A 19,481-nucleotide genomic window follows, 5' to 3' on the forward strand; every position below is an offset into this window, starting at 1 on the left:
TTAAGCAGGCGGTGTGTCTTAATTCGTATTCCTTTATTTTTGATTACACAAGAGTCAATTTGTGATTCAGCCCCTGGGTGGCAGTGTTTCTGGATTGACTTCCGGGTTTATCTATGGCCTCTCTAGGGAGTGTTAGAGCCTTCTTTCCCCGGTTTGTGGGAGTGGGCTGCCTCAGAGCTGGCACTCCGATGGTCACTCCCCGCTCCGATCCCCAGGTTCCAGAAAAACAACTTTCCCCTGCAGTCTCCCAGGGTGTCCCCAACTGGGTGAACCTATGAATTGGGCTTAGTAATCAGAAGCAAGAATTTCAAGAGGAAAAAGCCCAAGTGTGTGCACTCCGTGGCTGCGCGTAAGTCTAGCACACCCCTGAAATTCTTAGGGTGTCCCTGCACTTCAGATCAAAATGGGTTGCTTTTTAGAGAGCCCTTCTGTTAGCAGCTGTGAGGACCCCCTTCCACATTCACAGATCACGCCAGCCCCAGCAGCCACCGATTTTTCTAGGCACAGACTTCCCTGGTCCTCCAGCTCCCGCAAAACGCGCGTTCCTCTCTCCCGCCGGGACCAGAGACCTCACCTTATCCCAGGCGAAATCTGACCTTTCCGTGGTGGAGTGTAGAGCTCCTCTGAACCCGTGTGTTTGCGCCAATTGGGGACCGGTGTTCTGGGGCTCGCAGCTGTTCCGTGGGTGCCGCAGTTGTGGATTCTCAGGCTTCCGATAAGCTCCACTTTCCGGTTCCAGATGGCGGCGACTCCGCGTCCAAGCCCGCAGCTCCGGGAGGGGACCCAGCCGCAGTGGGAGCTGCCAGGTCAGGGGAACCCCGTCTAGCAGTCTCCCACCTTCTTCTGGAGTTCAGCTGCCCCCCAACTTGCCAACAAACACTCCTAGTGCGACCCTCAGCTGTTCTTTCTTTCTGCTCCGGGACAAGGCTCGGAACACGTCTGTCTATTCTGCCGCCATTTTTCTCCCGCTCGCCTATCATTCTTTTAATAATTGAATATGATCAATTCAGAGAGAATAAAACTGAATACATTACCTGCACCTTGAGTGGATCAAATGTATTAATGGGATGTGTCAAACCATACACAACTTTTTTATCCTCTGGCTCAAATGTCCCTAGAAGACAAACATTAAGGGTATGATCTTTGACTTTCTGAGAGTTAAGGAGCCAATTAAATTTTGAAAATTCTGGTACATTTTACTTACCAAAAATTCTATCCCATATAATAAGTGTGCCGGCATAATTTTTGTCTATGCAATAACGGTTTCTGCCTATGAGAAAAATATTTAAAAATATTTTTAAAGAATAAAGTTATGATTCTTGAAATATCTTATCTTGAACCCATTCACAAAATTAAGATTTATGTAAGAGAATGATTTTCCTAGTCATGTCTTTCCACTGACAACACTAGCTTTTATTTGCTAGGAAAGTGAGTTTTCATTTTGTTTAATTAATTTTACTAAAAAGAGCAAAGATTTCCTTAAAACTATTAAGAATTATCCCAGATGAAAAAAAGTGTGTGTTCACAATGTTCCAGGTTTTAAAAAATCTTGGATAATTATAAATAATTCTATTTTGGGATTATGAAAAATAATAATTAAAATTAAATGGTCCAGAAAAAATAGCACTAGAAAATAAGATAGATAATATGTGTAATTGTATTTTGTTAAAATTTTAAGGGCATTATTTCCACTCATTTTCTCTGCATTTTTTCCAGAAAGAAAATTTCCTACCTAGAGTGAGATATTACTATTTTTAAAAATTATAAAATGCATCGTGGAAATCAAATTAACCTCAATTTTTTATTTACTCATAACATTTATGATATTTTTCTGCTCTAAAATATTCAAATTATAATTTAAATAGCTGGGCATAATTTATTTAATAATAATAGACAATCCAATGGTTATCAATAGGATAAAGAATATTAACCCACCAAACCACTACTCCCACAAACCCACGGTCTTCTGGTGTTCTCATTTTTTTACACACCTTCCCCACATGCAAATACACATTTGAAAGTGAAAATATCAGGAAAAATCTCCCACCGGTACAAAAGTAGAGTGGGGCTGGTACACAGATACACAACCTGTGGCCATACACGGTGTAAACAGTGGCTCTCAGTTGGATCGGGGAGCACTTTGCCCTTTAGGGGACATGTGGCAACAATGTCTGAAGACGTTGGTAGTCACAACTGCGAGGGAATATTACTGGCATCTAAGTATGCAGAGACCAACATGCTGTAATACACAGGATAGCCCCCATGGCCCCAAAGAACTATCTGATCTTTCTAAAATTAATATGAAAATGTTAATTGTGGGGCGTGGCTACAGTGTTTGGACAGGTCCAAGCCTTGGACTGATGAGAGGGCACAGTCCTCTCGTGGTCACGTGCAAGTCTCAGCTTGGAGGGCAGAGCCTCCCAGCAAAATTATAGCCAACAGCTGTAGTTGTAAGCTTGAACCTATGGTCCGAACACATGGCCCCACATGCCTGAGTGATATAGGCTGCAATTAAACAAAGCTTGATCAGGCGCATGCAATTGAGTGGGACTGAAACCCATGAGAATGTTGTAAACATCTTGACCACGCCCTTACTTTGCCTCCTGGCACCTGCTATAAAATAAAGACACGGCTTGTAGTCTGTGGTGCTGCTGGGTCCCCATCAGGGAAGCAGCGTCCCACCGAGTCCCAGCTTTCCTTCTCTTGTCTGTCTTTTCTAATCCTTCACTGCCCCCACTCGGGTTCACTGAACCTGGCTGAGAGCGCCCTGGGGCTGAGTATGCCATGGCCTTGCTGGCTCCTCACAGTTAATAGTGCTGAAGCTGATATAAAGCAACGTGTGTTGAAAGGCACTCTGAAATCAAACAGGGGAAACTCTAAACTATTTCTTTTTCAAAGTGGCCTTGCTCTTCTCCACTCCTTAGGTTTCCTTTTATACGGAGGAATCCTAAGAGTATAACACGCTTGGCCTCTCCACCCCTCACTAATGATGCCCTTGTGGTAGGGCAGTGGTCGGCAAACTCATTAGTCAACAGAGCCAAATATCAACAGTACAACGACTGAAATTTCTTTTGAGAGCCAAATTTTTTAAACTTAAACTTCTTCTAACGCCACTTCTTCAAAATAGACTCGCCCAGGCCGTGGTATTTTGTGGAAGAGCCACACTCAAGGGGCCAAAGAGCCGCACGTGGCTCGTGAGCCGCAGTTTGCTGACCACGGTGGTAGGGGAATGGCTGTTGACTTCACAGGAGGCAACTGACATGTGTAGCATGACCTTGTCCTCTCCGCTTTCTGGGGGAGCTTGGGCACCCACTCTCCCCGCTGCCATGGGAAAAGGGACCTGCCCCCTCGGGAAGGCAGACCGACAGTGCTCCTGTGCTGATTGCTGGAAACTTATAAAACAGAACAATAGTATTTCTTCTTTTATCACCGGCTTCTTTATCTCAACATCATGTTTGTGAGATTCATTCATGCCACTGCGTGTCATAATAGTGTTGTCAAGGGGATATAGTTTCCCATTACATGAATTGTCTGCAGTTTGTCTGTTCTACTGCTGATAAACATGTTAATTAGGTCTCTTTTTCTCCTGTTACATGTAATGCTGATATGCACATTCTTGTCCAGATCCTTGGGTGCACAATGTAAACATTTCTATTATTTCTTAAGTTGGCATCTTTAAACTTTAGGCACTAGCCACATGGGACTTTCTCTCTGTCAGGCAAATGCAGTGCAGGCAAGGTTTGTTCACAGAATTGAAGCAGAAAAGTAAAGTGTTTCTTATTAGGCTTTTCTCAAATCCCAACAGTTTTCAAAATCAGGCACTCTCTGGCTCTAGATAGGAATGACTCTCAGCATCAGGTAAAGGAGTGGCCTTCAAGGTATAAAGTGTCCATCCATCCACTCAGCTGTTTAGCTCAGTTTTTGTGTGTTTGTCCCCCCAGTACATCTGAGGAGATTCGGGCAAAATGAAAAATCCAAAATCCAGATAAGAAGTTGTTGGTGGTGGGTTTGTTTGTTTGTTTCTGGTTCTAGCTTTGGAGATTCACAGGAAGAAGAGACGCCTATTTACACAGTGTGTGCTGACTATGTTGGGTAATTACGATGAAATGATGAAAACTAGTATCATTTTTAATAAATGAAAAAGGAAAGAAAGATCAATTTCCTTACCATGATGCACCCTGTGATGGCTAGGTGTGTTAAGGATCAGTTCCAAAGGACCAAGGTTATCAATGACCTGTTTAAAGCAAAAGGAATCATTATTCATGCAGTTACTATTAAATGCACATATAATATATAAATACTCACATTAAAACCCCTCATGGGTTAAGATATATTAAAAGTTTCAGGGTTGGCATCAGAATTGGAATTTTTTCTATCACTTGGTGCTCATATAAAGTCAAAAATAAGTTCATAAATCTATTCTGAGAGTCTGCTATTAGGTTAAGAGCTAGAATACCTCAGTTTGATTCCTGGATTCTCCATTTATCTCTCTGTTCTTGGGAATATAACAAGCTTTTTATAACTCCGTTTTGTCACCTTTAAAATGGAAGTAATAACAGTATCTATATAATAATGTTCTGAGAATTTTAAATGGTACTCTAAAATGGTTTTATTGCCAAGTCATAATTCTTTTTTTTTTACCTTTCAACTATGTCTTTGATTATTAATTTATTTATTTTTAATATTTTTATTGATTTTTCAGAGAGCAAGGGGGAGGGAGAGAGAGATAGAAACATCAAAGATGAGAGAGAATCATTAATTGGCTGCTTCCTGCAAGCCCTCCCCCCCCCGCCCCCCCCCCCCCCCCCCCCCCGCTGGGGATTGGGTCTGCAACCCCAGCATGTGCCCTTGACCTGAATCAAACCCAAGACCCTTCAGTCTGCAAGCCAACACTCTATCCACTGAGCAAAACCAGCTACGGTTGTCTTTGATGATTTATGTTAGCAGAACATGAATAGGGGAGAGAAAAATACAGTATTATATTTATTTTGGGGTTTGGTTTCACCCAATAATCAGCCATGAAGCAACAACCTACTATTGTAGCTGTTTATCTATTAGGGTGATCCTGCTCATTCAAATAGAATCCTAACTGGTCTCTTACCTGTAGATATACCATCTACCAGTGTATCCTAGAGGCACAAATCAACGTCAGATATATAAACGGGTCTTTTTTTTATAATTAAAGTCCCTTCAAAATCTGGTATATAACTCTATAATGTTCTCTTGCAACATTGCTCAGTTAGAATCCACTGTTTCTGTAAATCATAAGGAGTATATGAACCAGGTAGGTGTAATAAACAAGAATAGCAGGCCATGTGTAAAAGACAGTGGTTATGTTATATAATTAATATTGGGCAATGTTGGAACCTTTTTAAATCTCAATTACATTATTCTTTCTTCCATGGGTTACAGAAGACAACAATATTTTACTTTCCTTAATCACTATTTAAATGGATTTATTAGAGCCTACAAATGACAAAAAATATTACACTGTTACGATATTTTACAAAATTACTCACCCCTAGTGTTAAGTTCCATTTAGAGAATATATAAGTTCTAAAAAAATTTAAATGATCCTTAAGGGAATGTAATATTGATGACACATAAATTTGGTAACAATCATGACATTGACATGAATTTGGTAAAAGTCAGTGATATGGGGAAAAAAAGTCAGAGGGAAATGCTTAAGATGAAAAGGTATTTCAAATAGATAACAACCAACGTTGTGAGGAATCTTGTTTGAATACTGATTTGAACACAGTAAACATAAGAGACATTTTATAGGCAATGTGGGAAATTGATTATAAACAGTATTATAAGAGCACTGTTTGGGAGTTATAATGCATCATCATGTTGGAAATGTAACTTTTCCAGTTGTGAAACTGAAGTATACATGACATGAGACCTAGGTTTTGCTACAAAGTATTTTGCAATAAAAAATAAAATAAAATAGATAGCTCATGAATGGAAGTGATGGAGATACGTAAGTTCATTCCATTATTAATTCTACTTTTCTGAATAGTTGATGATTTTAAGATAAAACTTTAAGTGAAAGAAACTGTTACTCTAATAATATACAGCAATGCACAGTTCAAACAGATCCCTAAAATCCCAAACATACTTCTAGATTACAACTCTATATATCAGGGCTTAATCATAGTTTGGCAATCTCTTGACATTAAAACACCCAATTTACAAGTGCTATGCCAACGTGCAGAGCCACAGCAGCCACACCATCCTCAGCCTGTGGGGCCTGTCTGTATCCTCTTGAAGTAGAAATGATGGCAGTGTGGCCACATAGCAATGCTGCATGCATACATGGGGCAGGTGCCACCATCTCCTTATTACACCCACCATTAACCCACCTGAGGGTTATAGAAACATTCGCATGCAAAGCATATGTAATATTACTTGTTGTATGATAATTTAGGCCTCTTTCCCTCCTCTAATGGAGTTCTGTCGCCATTTTTAAAGTTAATTCCATGAGAAATGTATTATGAGATGCAAACAGACTTTTTGATTAATTCATAGAACAGAACTCATAGACAAAGGACTATCTGTATTTTCTTTATTTCAAGAGTTCAAAATACTGTGAATAGGTAGCCTTTATATCAAATGGCATTTCTATGAAGTATTATGTCACTAACACATTATTAGTGACCAAGAATTGGAAATGGAGTGGGGAGAAAGAACCTTGTATTTTATTAGCCTACATTGCTTTGTACTTGGTGGAAAAATATTTGCTGAGAAGAAGAATGGTGATGGACAGAGAACAAGAAAGTGGGGTTTCTCAGTAGTCAGAACATTGAAATCTGATGCTTTGGTTGGGATTTGTCTCTCTGGCAGAGAATCATATGGGAAAGGAGAATACCATTTTATCCTTGTTTGTCTCCTTGGTGCCTAACATGTGTTACAAAAACAGCCAACAAAAGGGAGTGGAGGAGACTACAGGGCCGGCTTCTGCTACCCAGATGCATTTCTGATCCTTGGCCCTGGCATGTGTGTGCAGCCAGATTTAAAGCCACACAAATGTTGAGTGCATTCAGATGATTGGAGCCTTGGTGGAGTGCATTGTTTTTTAATGTCAAGCTCTTTTTTCCTCAAAGAAAATCCTTTGCTCCTGCAGGCTAAAGCATGGTGATATCAATATTGAAAGTTCCTTTCTTTTTTTTTTTTTTAAAGTTAAAAGCCAAGTACAACACAGGCAACCACAGTTAAATTTCCTGGTAGCGCCTCTGAGTACCTTGGAGCTGGGAAAGACCACCTCCGTGTGGGAGATGATTCATCATTCAGACAAGCCCAGTCAGAACCTCTCTGGTGGAAAACCCTTCTGATTCAAAGTCAAAGAAAAGTCATTAATAACTAATAAGGGTTGAGCATAACAACTCAATTATCGCCCACTTTTGCAAATTCAGTCATTTAGCAATTCTACCAAAGCTCACTTTGAATCACTTCAGAAAAATACTGTGGAAATAATTGCAGCTATTTCCATTTTTAGGAGTTAGTTATTTGTCTTTTTTTAAATTTAAATGTATTAATTTAAATTTGAAATTTTAGGACGTACAGAGGACTTAAAAATAATATAGTCTAATATTCTATTATTTTAAAAAGCATAAAAATGAAGCTCACAGAAATTAAATTTCTAATGCAAGTTTAAAGAGCTTGGGAGGAAGCCCTAGAATTGTTTGTTTTAGTTCAGGAATCGTTCTAGTTTTCTATCATTCTGCTTTTAAGAGGTTTAGCAATTTTTCTATCAAGTAAAAGTGATTTACTCTTTTAGAACTTTAATGGAAAATAATAACTAAATACTTTTTGACTACATTTCCATTAAAATGAATCCTGGAATTTATAAAGACTGCAGGGATTTCAGCTTCTCTACTGCCTCTCATGGTATTTTAGGCACTTTTGGTGCTTCTTAGGTCTTTGAGGCAAAGCCTCTTGTAGTTTTCTCTTAGGGTTTTATAACCTGAGGACCAGGTTATACAACCTGCCTAGAATGATTTATTATAAAAGTATTTCATTTTACACATTTCTTAATTATTTTTCTTATTCTTCTTATTGGGAGGCATTGACTGGTTAGATTTCTGTATGTCAGTTAAGAATACAGAAACAACCAATGGTCAAATTGAAGAACAAGCCATTTTTAACAAAAATATTCAGTTAATTCAAGACAAAAAGTATTTTCTTTGTCTGAATTGCTTGGAAAATTGCCTCTCCTCACTTCACTATGGCTACCGAAGTTGAGAAAAGAAATTCTAAATACAATTTAAAAAACCCCTCTTAATCCTATTGTTTTGTTTAATTTTAGACTAATCGTGGGAATGTTGCATTATCTGCAAATTGGCACTGAAAACACTGGAACATATTATTGAAAGGCCATAGGAATATTTATTTATAAGTACTTTTCAGAAAGAAGGCAGATGCCTACACTTAATTACAATGTTCTTTCCAAATAAGAGATGCTTACACTTATTCATGCTTCCTGTCTGAGAGAGAAAAATCATAATAGGGAAAATATGTCCTCAGAAGCGTGTGCTTTACAGAATCCTCATTATAAAGACGAATGTGCTAACAATATGATAAATGCTAAGGAGTGACGGGGTTGGGGGTGAAGTGAAATAAAATCTCCATAGTAGGAAAATGCCTGCATTCAGATGAGCATAGGTTAGAGTGATGACATTGACTCTAACTAGTCAAGACTTTTCTTCACAGCATCATGCATGATTGATGTTCCAGAGGGACCCATACCATTGTGGGCCTCCATGTTTCACTGCAGTAAGTATTTAAGGGAAATACTAAACCAGCTCCTAATACATTTATCATCTGATATAAAAATCATGGTTATGTTTTACTGAACTGAGGAAGATATGCTTGAAGTGCAGGGTGAAAATGCCAAAAGTTTTCAGGTAAATTAGTGGCAATGTTGAATGCAAACCCAAACTAAAATGAAATAGACTAATACTTATACCATGATTAGCTGTTTTTTCCTGGTCAAATTTTCTTACTTTCTTTTTTCTTTCCTTCTTCCCTCTGTCCCTTTCTTCCTTCCTCCCCTCCCTTACCCTCCCCTCTTCTCCTCTCTCCTCCTCTCCCTTCCTCTCCTCCTCCTTTCCTTCTCCTTCCCCTCTCCTTTCCTTCCTTTCCCCCCATTCTTTCCTGTTGTTGTTTTTTTTTTTTTCCATCTCTTTATCTAAGCATGTGTGCATGTGCATCTGGTGCAAAAAATTAGAGAGTATTTTATTTGGAAAGATCTTTATTTTTAAACTTTTTTTATTTAAATAAGGGGAATTCTTTCATATGGCAAGAGTTAGTACAATCACATATTTGAAAGGAGAAACAATAGGTACTGGACTGGAGGGAAAGGGCAAGGGGTGAGTGCCACCATGGCCTGGTGAACCCATGATTCCATTTCCCATCCAAGGCAAAAGCTTCCCCAAAATAATGTATGAACAAGCTGCACATCACACCTTTAGCCATCGTCTGCCCTTTCAAATATCTGGTCTATATGAAAAGACAAAGAGAGGAAAGGCCAAAATAAAACAAAAGGAAACAAAAACCCTCTCAAGAACAAAAAACCCCAAACCCTTTTCACTATGCAAGGCGAGAGGTCCGAAGCTTGCAGTACAGTGTCCCCTGGGAGGCTTGGTAAGATGCTGAAGACAGGGCCCTGGGGACACTGCTACCATCCTGGAGGCCACCCAACCTAGAAGTGGAGGCAATGGAGGCCACCCAACCCGGGCGGTGGGCGATGAGGGGAGCACTGAACAGCAGGTCGGATGCACCTAGAAGGTCACTAGCCAAACGCGCTGGTGGTCCGAGTGGAGAGCTTGGTGGGGGACAAACTGTCTGACCCCAACGCTGAGCGTCCCTGTCCTGGGTGGTCTGTCTCATGCCTTCAAACCGCAGGGCTGGCTTTCTGAAGTCTGCATGTCCCACTCATCACGGAGCACGACAAAGCACAAACACTCGAGTATCTTGGTTGTCAAAGGCCACTTCCAAATGACCTTCCTACCCAGGCTTGCTGTGCAGGTGAAAGGGACACGTCCAGGTGAGAGGCAACGCGCAGCTACTTGGTGGAGGGGAGCGGCCAGCAGGGAGGAGCTGTACCGTTTGCCCCACGACCTCGCACATGCATGCCCTTCCTCCTTGGCTCTGAGCATCAGTCACAAATCTCACCAACCATCCAGGAGGCAGGTCCAGAAGGCAGGAGGGCGAGGGCCTCCTGGAGCGCGGGCGCCGGTGTGTAACAAGATGCTCAGTATTCTGAGAAGTGGCTGGAATGACCCAGCTTTGAAAGTGGGCAAACCGATATTTCTGAAATGTGTCCGTCATCCTGTTTTTCCCCTTAAGGAACCGAGAGCCAGAAGTATATGAATTCCAAGTTTGCAAACAATAGTGTGGACAGAAGGTGGTGAAGAAAACCAGACCAAACAGCTGGCAGAGAAATCTTCAGTGGGTGGACGCCGCCTCTCAGACACACGACCCCACACGCTGGGATTTCACTCCACTGGGCAGTTGACGCTGGACAGATGCTACATCAGGGCTCCTGGTGCCGAGCGGTGGGCTGCACCATCCACAGCCAGGGCAGAGCTGCCAGCATCAGAAGGGTGACCAGCAGCAAAGGTGCATGAGGGCGTGGACACCATCCCCATCTCAGCAGCAGAAAAGGTAAGTTTGGGTTTTCACCTGTTCCCACCAAAGGCCCCAAAACACCCTGGCCGAGGCCTCTGTGTGGATATGCGGGGTTTGAAACCAAAATAAGACCCAAAGTCCTACTGCCTTGAGCTTAGCTCTAAAACCACGTGAAAGGAAGAGATTGCACCTTAAAATATCTCTGCAGTAAAGACACATTTAATCAGACCAAGGAAGGGATAGGTGCCGGAAGGCCCGGGCCTACCCTCTGCCCGAGTCCAGCTGGAAATGTCTCGGTGGGAAGTGCCCGCAGCTGGGCACGCGAGGTGGAGAAAGCACTGAAGGACACATGGAAAGATCTTTATAATCAAATATAGGCTCATGGATATCTTTTTGGAATTTAAGTTGGTTATAACTATTTCTATGACCTTTCAATTATATATTCCACTTGTTAATCCTATTTACAGATAGAAAACCTGTATATTAATGTGTTATTAATACACATTAATAAAACATGTATGTTAATATACATTAATATATATAAATAAAATGTGTATGTTAATACATTTTAATATATTAATATGTATCAACATATTTTGAATATCTACTCATGTGCCAATCAATAATTATTTTAAGTACCAAACTACCAATAAAGGTTTTCTCTTAGCATTAAAAATGTTTAAAATGATTAAAACCTGTATTTATACATTTTATCAAAGTCTCTTATTAAAAGCTACTTCCATAATAAGCAGAGCAAGAAATCTCTTGTCAGCCAGTTCATTCACTCAGCAAACATTTACTGAATTTCTATGGAACTTACTAGGTTTTAGAAATAAAAATAAATACAGCAATAAATATTTAAAATAAATAATAACGAAGATTATTTACAGTCCATTGGACTCTTCAGTGGAAAGGTAAAACTATTTCAGAAAAAAAGCTTTTACAAAAAAGGTTATTTTTAAAAATTATTTTGTTTTTTTAGTGGAAGGGTGAGAAAATCATTCAGTTTTTTTTCTTTTTCAATTACTATATTGCACAGTACAGATATCTGAATTTCTAACCAATATGAATTTATAATTGGCACAAGAATTATCTAACAAGAAGCAGGGGTTCCAATATATAGTGATGGAAAGATATTTGACTTTGGGTGGTAAAAATACAATGCAATATATAGATGATGTATTATGGAATTGTACACTTGAAACCTAAATAATTTTATTAACCAATGCCACCCCAACAGATTTAATTTAAAAATAAAAATGCAAAAAAATTTAGTTTGTTTTCTAGGTCAAAAGTTGAAATTATCTTTGGTAAAAATATATGTTTTGTATAGCTCCCAATAGTGCAGCTTTGCAAAGAGTTTCATTGATTGTTTCTGGGGAATGCACACAAATTCTACCTTGTTGATAAACTTCTTCAATTGACTATTTGGAAATCAAAATAACCTATGTGCGTTCAATTTATTCAATAGATATTTATTGAGTGTCATCTTAAGATTTTTTTTAAAGGTTTTATTTACTTTTTTATTTTTTATTGTTATTGATTTGAGAGCACAAAGACGAGGGAGAGAGAGATAGAAACATCAATGAATAGAAATAGAATCACTGACTGGCTGCCTCCGAATGCCCCTTACTGGGAATTGAGCCCACAACCCGGGAATATGTCCTGACGGGGAATGGAACTGTGGCCTCCTGATTCATAGGTAGAAGCTCAACCAATTAGCCACATGGGCTGGGCCTGTGTTAAGATCTCTTGAAAGATCACAGTGTGGAACAATGGAAATTACCATTTGATAGCTGATAATTTAATTACTTATTAACTTAAGGGAGAATGAGTGACAATATCAGCTTTTATTATTTGAATATATATAGGAATATCTTTTTCACTCTCAAGAAAATCTATAGCAATTCATGTAGTTTTAGAAAATGGATAAAACCCATGAACACTATAACTTAACATATTAAAATAATTGTACTTCTTGTTTTGAATTAGTGGATCTCTAAACATTAATTGTTTTCCTTGTTAAAATCTTAATCAATCTGAACATTTATGGATAATTTATATTGCAGAGCATCTGGTGATAAAGTGTAAAAATAAAATCTTAATTACATTCCCCCACCAGTTCTGCTGTGTTAATTCAAGACAACAACTCAAGTATTTAGACAGATGGCAGGGGCAGCCATATTAGCCTATGATTTCTCTACAGGGAAGCAAGATAAAGCAAAGCTCGTAGGATATGTGCTTGCCTGCCTACTTTCAAACTTTAAATCCTCAGCAAATGCTGATTTATTCACAGCCAAATGTTTTCCTATCGGATTGGGCAGTTTTCTACTTCAGTAAGCATGTAATATGGAGGTAGCTACATTTCCACACTAAAGAGTGAAAAAAACAATATTTTTAGTTTGGAAATAAAACAATCTGGAAGAAGCAGGGCTGTTGGGATCATAAAGAGCTTCATAGGGAGTAAATTTCTGATGTATCTATACCACAGGGTTAACGAGTTAAAAGCTTAGTTTTAAGAAGAATGAGACTAGGCTATGTTTATATAATAAACAATAGTTTTAAATGACTGTGTTTATAATAAGTTATCTTGAAGGCTGATTCTTGTCACTTAAGATTGAATTCCTCAAATAAGAGGACAAGAGCTGGACAAGTTAGCATTTAAAAAAAATTGTCTCAGCTTACATTTTGGATAACACTTTGGACTTTTCCTGGAAAAATGAATGCAAGTTAACTGCTGAATGTGTTCCTTCAAAGGGAGGTTGATTCCAAGTGACTGTTTTTTAAAAACACCTATTAAATTGACAGAAGGAAAATGGTGAACATTCATAAGCATAACCATGTAAAACTTCATTCCTGTGACACCATTTTATATTTACCAGTTTGGACACTCAGTGAGAAAATGAACCATATTAGTAGTAATAATAGTAATAGTAGCAGCATTCTGATAAAAGAAAGTGACTGATAAATTGAGAGGTTAAGTAGTTTTTGTTCAATCCCATCCAGGTAGTTATATAATGCATTCTTCAAACATTCAACTCATTCTAAAACTCAGTACATTGTGGCTGCTGTCATGAACAAATTTCCAATTTCAGGTGTTGCTTCTAGATTCATTAATCAACAAATGTTAATGGATTACCAGCCCTGTACCTGGCACTGTCTAAGCACTAGATACTTTTATGAATAAAACACATAAATCTGCATTTCAAATCTTATAATCTCATAGGTCAGATCTCTGATTGTCACCCATTATAAAGTTTGATCTGTTAAAAACATTTGTATACTATTTTTTAAAGTCAAATATAATAGAGTGAATTCTAAATCAGTAGGTTAGAAGTTACAAACACTTGTTTTTCTTAAGTTCATTTACCCTATATCTATTTGCATATTTTTCTTCTAGAGACTAGCTAAGGTGTATCATCTGTCCCCTTGTCCCCTCAGGATTTTTCTTTAATCAATACATCCTGTCTTAGTCAGTTTGGGATATTATAACTAAATATAACAGGCTTGGAGGCTTAAACAACAATCATTTCTTTCTCACAGTGATGGAGGCTAGGAAGTCCAAAATCAAGGTGCCAGCAGATTCAGTGTTTGTTGAGAATGGCCTTCCTGCTATATCCTCTCTCTTTTAATGTCTCTTTTTAAAAAGGGTACTAATCCCATCATGAGGGCTCCACTCTCATAACCCAATTACCTCCCATCTCCAAATATCATTAAATGGGGGATGAGGGCTTAAAAATGGATTTTGGAGGACACATAATTTAGTCTTCTCTGATCCAAGACTTTGCTATGAGTATTTTCTTCATGTTCTCCAATAAATGTATATATTATAAAGAATCTAGTTAACATGATCAATTCATTCATTAATTAAGAGTGTATTTACTGATGGTCATTCAAGTTCAAGACAATGGGAAAGCAAAGATGAATAAAATATAGTATTTGTCTTCAATAAATTTACTGTCACCTCCTGTATTCAAACTTCAACACGTCAATGTTAAGTCTGATTCCTTTAGGGGTGTTTGTTCAAATGGAGATTCTTACCTTCACCAGAAATTTAGATTTTGTTAGAAGGTGACCATCATTCTCTATCTTGAGTAAGCATCCAGATAATTTTGATGCATGTGGTGATCACAAGAGTTACACTTGCTTCTATTCTAGCTCAGACTTTATGTACTAACTAGAGGCCTGGTGCATGACATTAGTGCACTGGGGGAGGGGGATGGTCCCTCAGCCCCCTGCCTGCACCTCCCATATTCTGGGACGCCTTGGGGATCCAGCCTAAGCCATCAGTTAGACATCCTTAGCGCTGCTGTGGAGGTGGGAGAGGCTCCCGCCACCACCGCTGTGCTCACCAGCCGTGAGCCCGGCTTCTGGCTGAGCGGTGCTCCCCCTGTGGGAGCACACTGACCACCAGGGGTCAGCTCTTGCATTGAGCATCTGCCCCCTGGTGGTCAGTGCGCGTCATAGCAACCGGTCATTCCGACATTCGGTTGATTTGCATATTAGCCTTTTATTATATAGGATTCCAATCTGTAGTCTTTTGGATTTTCTATAATAACTACCATTTGTTGAAAGCATATTATTTCCAAGACTATACACTTAATATATACATAATTTCATCAATCCTCATAACACTCCTATGGGGTAGGCATGATTACTTTCACTTAACAGATTAGGAAGCAAGGTTAAAGAGTTCAAATAACTCTACTAAATATTCATACCTATTCATAAAACAAACATTTCTTAATTTTCCATTTGGAGGTACCCTTTTAGGTTCTGGGAACACACTAATAGAGGATAGATTTACTTTTGATTACAAAATATGTACTTTTAACCATTATGTCTTAGCCATTATGATTCCTTTGTTCCAAAGATGTCCTCCTCTCCAATTCTGATTAGCAGATCCCCATAATATATCTTGTGTCTGAAAGCCTCACATTCCAGCTCTTTCACAGCAGACATTTTTAAAAAATTACCTATGAATTTTTAGACAATATATGGATGAGTTTCAGAAGCTTAATAACATATTTTTTGAAGTTTTTTTCTTCCCCTTCAGGAAAGAGTCACTAGAATCCAACAGATTCTGAAGAAGACTATAATCCTCAAAATGCTGCTAACAAGGGTGCTGATTCAGGTTAGAGGGCTAATAGCCTCATTGGCACAGAGTAGGTGCTCATGAAATATTTTTGAAATATGTGTATTTTATGTATCTAATACATTTGAAAACACTAAAATTTTATACATGAACAAGCACAGTGGGTAAATTATTTTAAAATGAAATGCATAATAGAACAAAAGATCATTTATAGAGAGAATATGTATAGGATTTGGATTAAAGATCGTCCACAAAAGAGATAAAACCGACAAGGTGACAATAAGGTTTTATCTTGATGTTGACTTTAAGGAATAATGGAAGTAAAGAAGAGCAGTTGATTTGGGTCATAATGAAGTACATTTTAGACATGTTGACTCAGGGTAGTGTCGAATGTTCCTGTGAATGTGTTAAGTGAGACAGTGGAAACATTGATTGCAAATCCTTAAGAGAATTTACATTACAGCTATAGACTAAACATGAAATCACATAGAGACAGTATAAAAATGGTGAAGTAAATTATATTTTAAAGAAGGAAGAATAGTGAGAAGAGAGGATTGTAACTAGAAATATCCCAACGTATTTTAAGGAAAAAACAAGGGGGGGGGAGAAATAGGAGTAGGTACTTTTTGAATAAGATCTTGATAGAAAAAAAGCATAAAATTTGATTTTGTTAAAATAAATATTTTTCAAAAGCATATATTTTGAAATATAACTTCTTCCCAAAAATTCCTTATAATTCCAAAAGATGCGTAAACATAACTGTTCAAAATGTACACTCTATAAGGAGATAGGGTGTAAGTATATTCCATATATAAATACAAATATATACATACATAATATATTAATATCTAACACTAATTTTTAGCTATCAAGGAACTCGGAGAATAATGGGAGAGACAGAATTAAGCAACAAATACAATATAGAATTAAACGTCATCACCATTAATTGGATTCTCCCCTTATGCAGGAACTAATGTGTTATTTCATTTATGTCCCCCAACAAACTCATGTTCTTAATCAGTAACTGCCAATATGGATATAGAAATAAACACAGGAATAGTTTAAAGAAAAGTGCACTTAACTCTAGGAGGTGAAAAAGACATTCCAGAGGAAGTAGTAATTGAATTGTATTATGAAGAATGTTTGGAAAAAGGGCTTCCCAGAGAGAGCATATGCAAATAGAATGAATAAGTATTTGCTGTACTTCGGAAGTAAAAAAACAGTGTGATTTAACTGGACCAGCTAAAGGAATGAGAATGGAGGGGTAAGCAAAGCTTATATTCTAAGGGCCCTGAAACCTATTGGTGAATTTTAGGTGTTTGATTTTATCTTGTAGGCAATAGAACCATCTGAAATCTCCTGTTGTTGATGTTTATTCACGTTAGGAGTGTTTTAATCATTGGCTCCTAAAATGATCATCCCAGTTCATGTATTGAAATATAAGGGAGAGAAAAGAGTTTGTAGGAATAGAAAATAAATAGAATTCTATTGTAACCATCTATGTAATTAATGATAGAACCATAAATTAAGGTGAGACAATGAAAACGGAAAGGGAAAGAGAGATTAAAGAGCACTTTAAGAGGAAAACTCAAGTGTATAATGAATAATTTAAGAGAGTATATAGCTGTGCTATTAACAATTATGCCAGAAAAATAGGCATATATTGGGGCAGTTCTGGACAAACTAGGAATTCTCTAAGAAATGTAAAACCAATGATACTATATTTCAGATGAGGAAAGGAGAGAGAATTATTTACCAGGCTTTGAATCATGGATCTACTACCATTTAGCTGCAACAACATTCATTTCCTTAATCTTTACATAGTTTCAATTTCCTCACTTTGAAAGGAGATCATAGGGTTGTATGATGATCAATTAAGTAGCTCTTGTGAAATCGTAGTGTAGTGACGGACACACAATCTAAGCTATATAGGTACTTGCTCTTAAAAGAGAAAACACTTTATGAAGAAGAATTTGAGTTGGACCTTGAAAAACATATAGAATAGCAACGTGTAGAAAATATGAAAATGAGAGAAACTATGATTACACATCAGATGTATATGGGAAATGGAAAATGGTCTAGCTTGATTGAATTGCACACAATGGAAAGTAATGGCATGTGCATCAAGAGAAGGCAGTGCATGAGAAACATGAAATGCAAAAGAATTTAGACTTTTATTCAGCAAGCAATAGAACATCACCAAATGCTGTACAGTGGGACTAGCCTCAGAAAACAGATTAAATTTGAAGAAGAACAAGTAGATGTGTATAGAGGTCACATGATAATTTGGAACAGGCAAGATTACACCTCATTTCTGTGTTAACTCACCCACAGCCTTGATCTTTTCACTATGCCATATAGGAACTTTATGAATCCTGTTGCTATCTGTGGAGATATACTGAATAAATACATTATTTGAAGAGGAAGTACAATGGGTGAGTAATGGCCAAAATGCAAGCACTGAAACCAACCATGTTGCCTTATATAAACTGTAGGATCTCAATATTCTTAGCTTTAAAAGAGACAGTGTTTGTTACGGAGTTGGTGAATATAAAAATTCCAGTTTTCTGAAACTGTCTATTAAATTTCTGGAATGGTTTCCTGCTACATGTACTTCTACATGTACCCTTAAAATAAAACCCCATTAACGGAGGTTACTTGAATTTATATTCATTCTTTACGACCTGTAAAAGTTTAATTGGTCTTTAGTGATTCAAATTACTTTATGGAAATTAAATACAACATTTTTTGCTTGGAACATACTGGATGCTTAACAGGTAGTGGCGATTTTATTATAACATTAAGATCAGAAATGACCCATCTACAGGGAAGCTTTATAGTGTAGTGGGTAAGAGCAACAAATATGGATCCTGACTACCTGTTACAAAACCTGGCTTTGACATTTACTTATCATGAGATCCAGGGCAAGTTACTTGTATATTTTATTTTTAATCCTCACCTGAAGATATTTTCCATTGACTTTTAGAGAAAGTGGGAGACAGAGGGCAATATCGATGTGAGAGAAATGCACTGATTTGTTACCTCCTGCATATGCCCCAACCAGGGCCTGGGCTGGGGAGGAGCCTGCAACCAAGGTACATGCCCTTGATCAGAATCGAACCACAGATCCTTCAGTCCACAGGCCAATTGCTCTATTCACTGAGCCAAACCAGCTCGGGCTAAATTTCCTAAATATTTGCTCATACTGCTACTAGTCTATTGTTTTGTTGCCATAGAACTACATTTTCTTCTTCCTCTCTATATGTCCTGGCTTCTGCAAATTTCTGGCTTCTCTTGTCACTTCCGTTATATTGCTTCATTATTCTACAGCATAATCCATTTGCCTTCTAATTCTGCACACTGCATTTCTGCAATTCTCCTATACTCTAATTTCTATTGACCCTACATATAGGTCTAAGATAAATACATCCTCAGTGAAAGATATGATTGGGACAGTTGGTGGAGTATAAAGGTAGCTAGAAAAAAGAATTTGTTTTCTTCAGAGCTTGTCCATTTTCAGTGATGGCAATGTTTGTGTTTGGTGGATATAGTTGGCAAAGTAGTATTCGAATAGAATGGCTGTCCTAAAGAATGTGATACAAGGAAAGGGTGGGGGTAGAGTTCAAAAAGAAAATTCTAGTCTCATTAGTATAGGGGTCAGAGATGGAATTTTGATCTACGGACTGGAAATTTAAAGTGGGACCCCTCTCATGGAACCACAGAGGGAGGAACTACACTATCTGCACACAAATCT

At 38.0% G+C, this 19,481-nt stretch overlaps 1 protein-coding gene across 1 annotated transcript in view; it reads right to left on the reverse strand.

Annotated features, from left to right (window-relative positions):
* AGMO (alkylglycerol monooxygenase) overlaps positions 1–19,481 on the reverse strand; it is a 296,193-nt gene that overhangs the window by 151,694 nt on the left and 125,018 nt on the right. Inside the window, exons 6-8 of the mRNA XM_080665006.1 lie at positions 4,168–4,234; positions 1,205–1,270; positions 1,035–1,114 (exon numbers count right to left, since the gene is read on the reverse strand). Of these exons, the coding sequence (XP_080521132.1) occupies positions 1,035–1,114; positions 1,205–1,270; positions 4,168–4,234 (213 nt within the window). The remainder of the gene's footprint in view (positions 1–1,034; positions 1,115–1,204; positions 1,271–4,167; positions 4,235–19,481) is intronic.

This window comes from Plecotus auritus, assembly GCF_963455305.1.
Source record: "Plecotus auritus genome assembly, chromosome: 4".
In the NCBI taxonomy this organism is placed as follows: Eukaryota; Metazoa; Chordata; class Mammalia; order Chiroptera; family Vespertilionidae; genus Plecotus; species Plecotus auritus.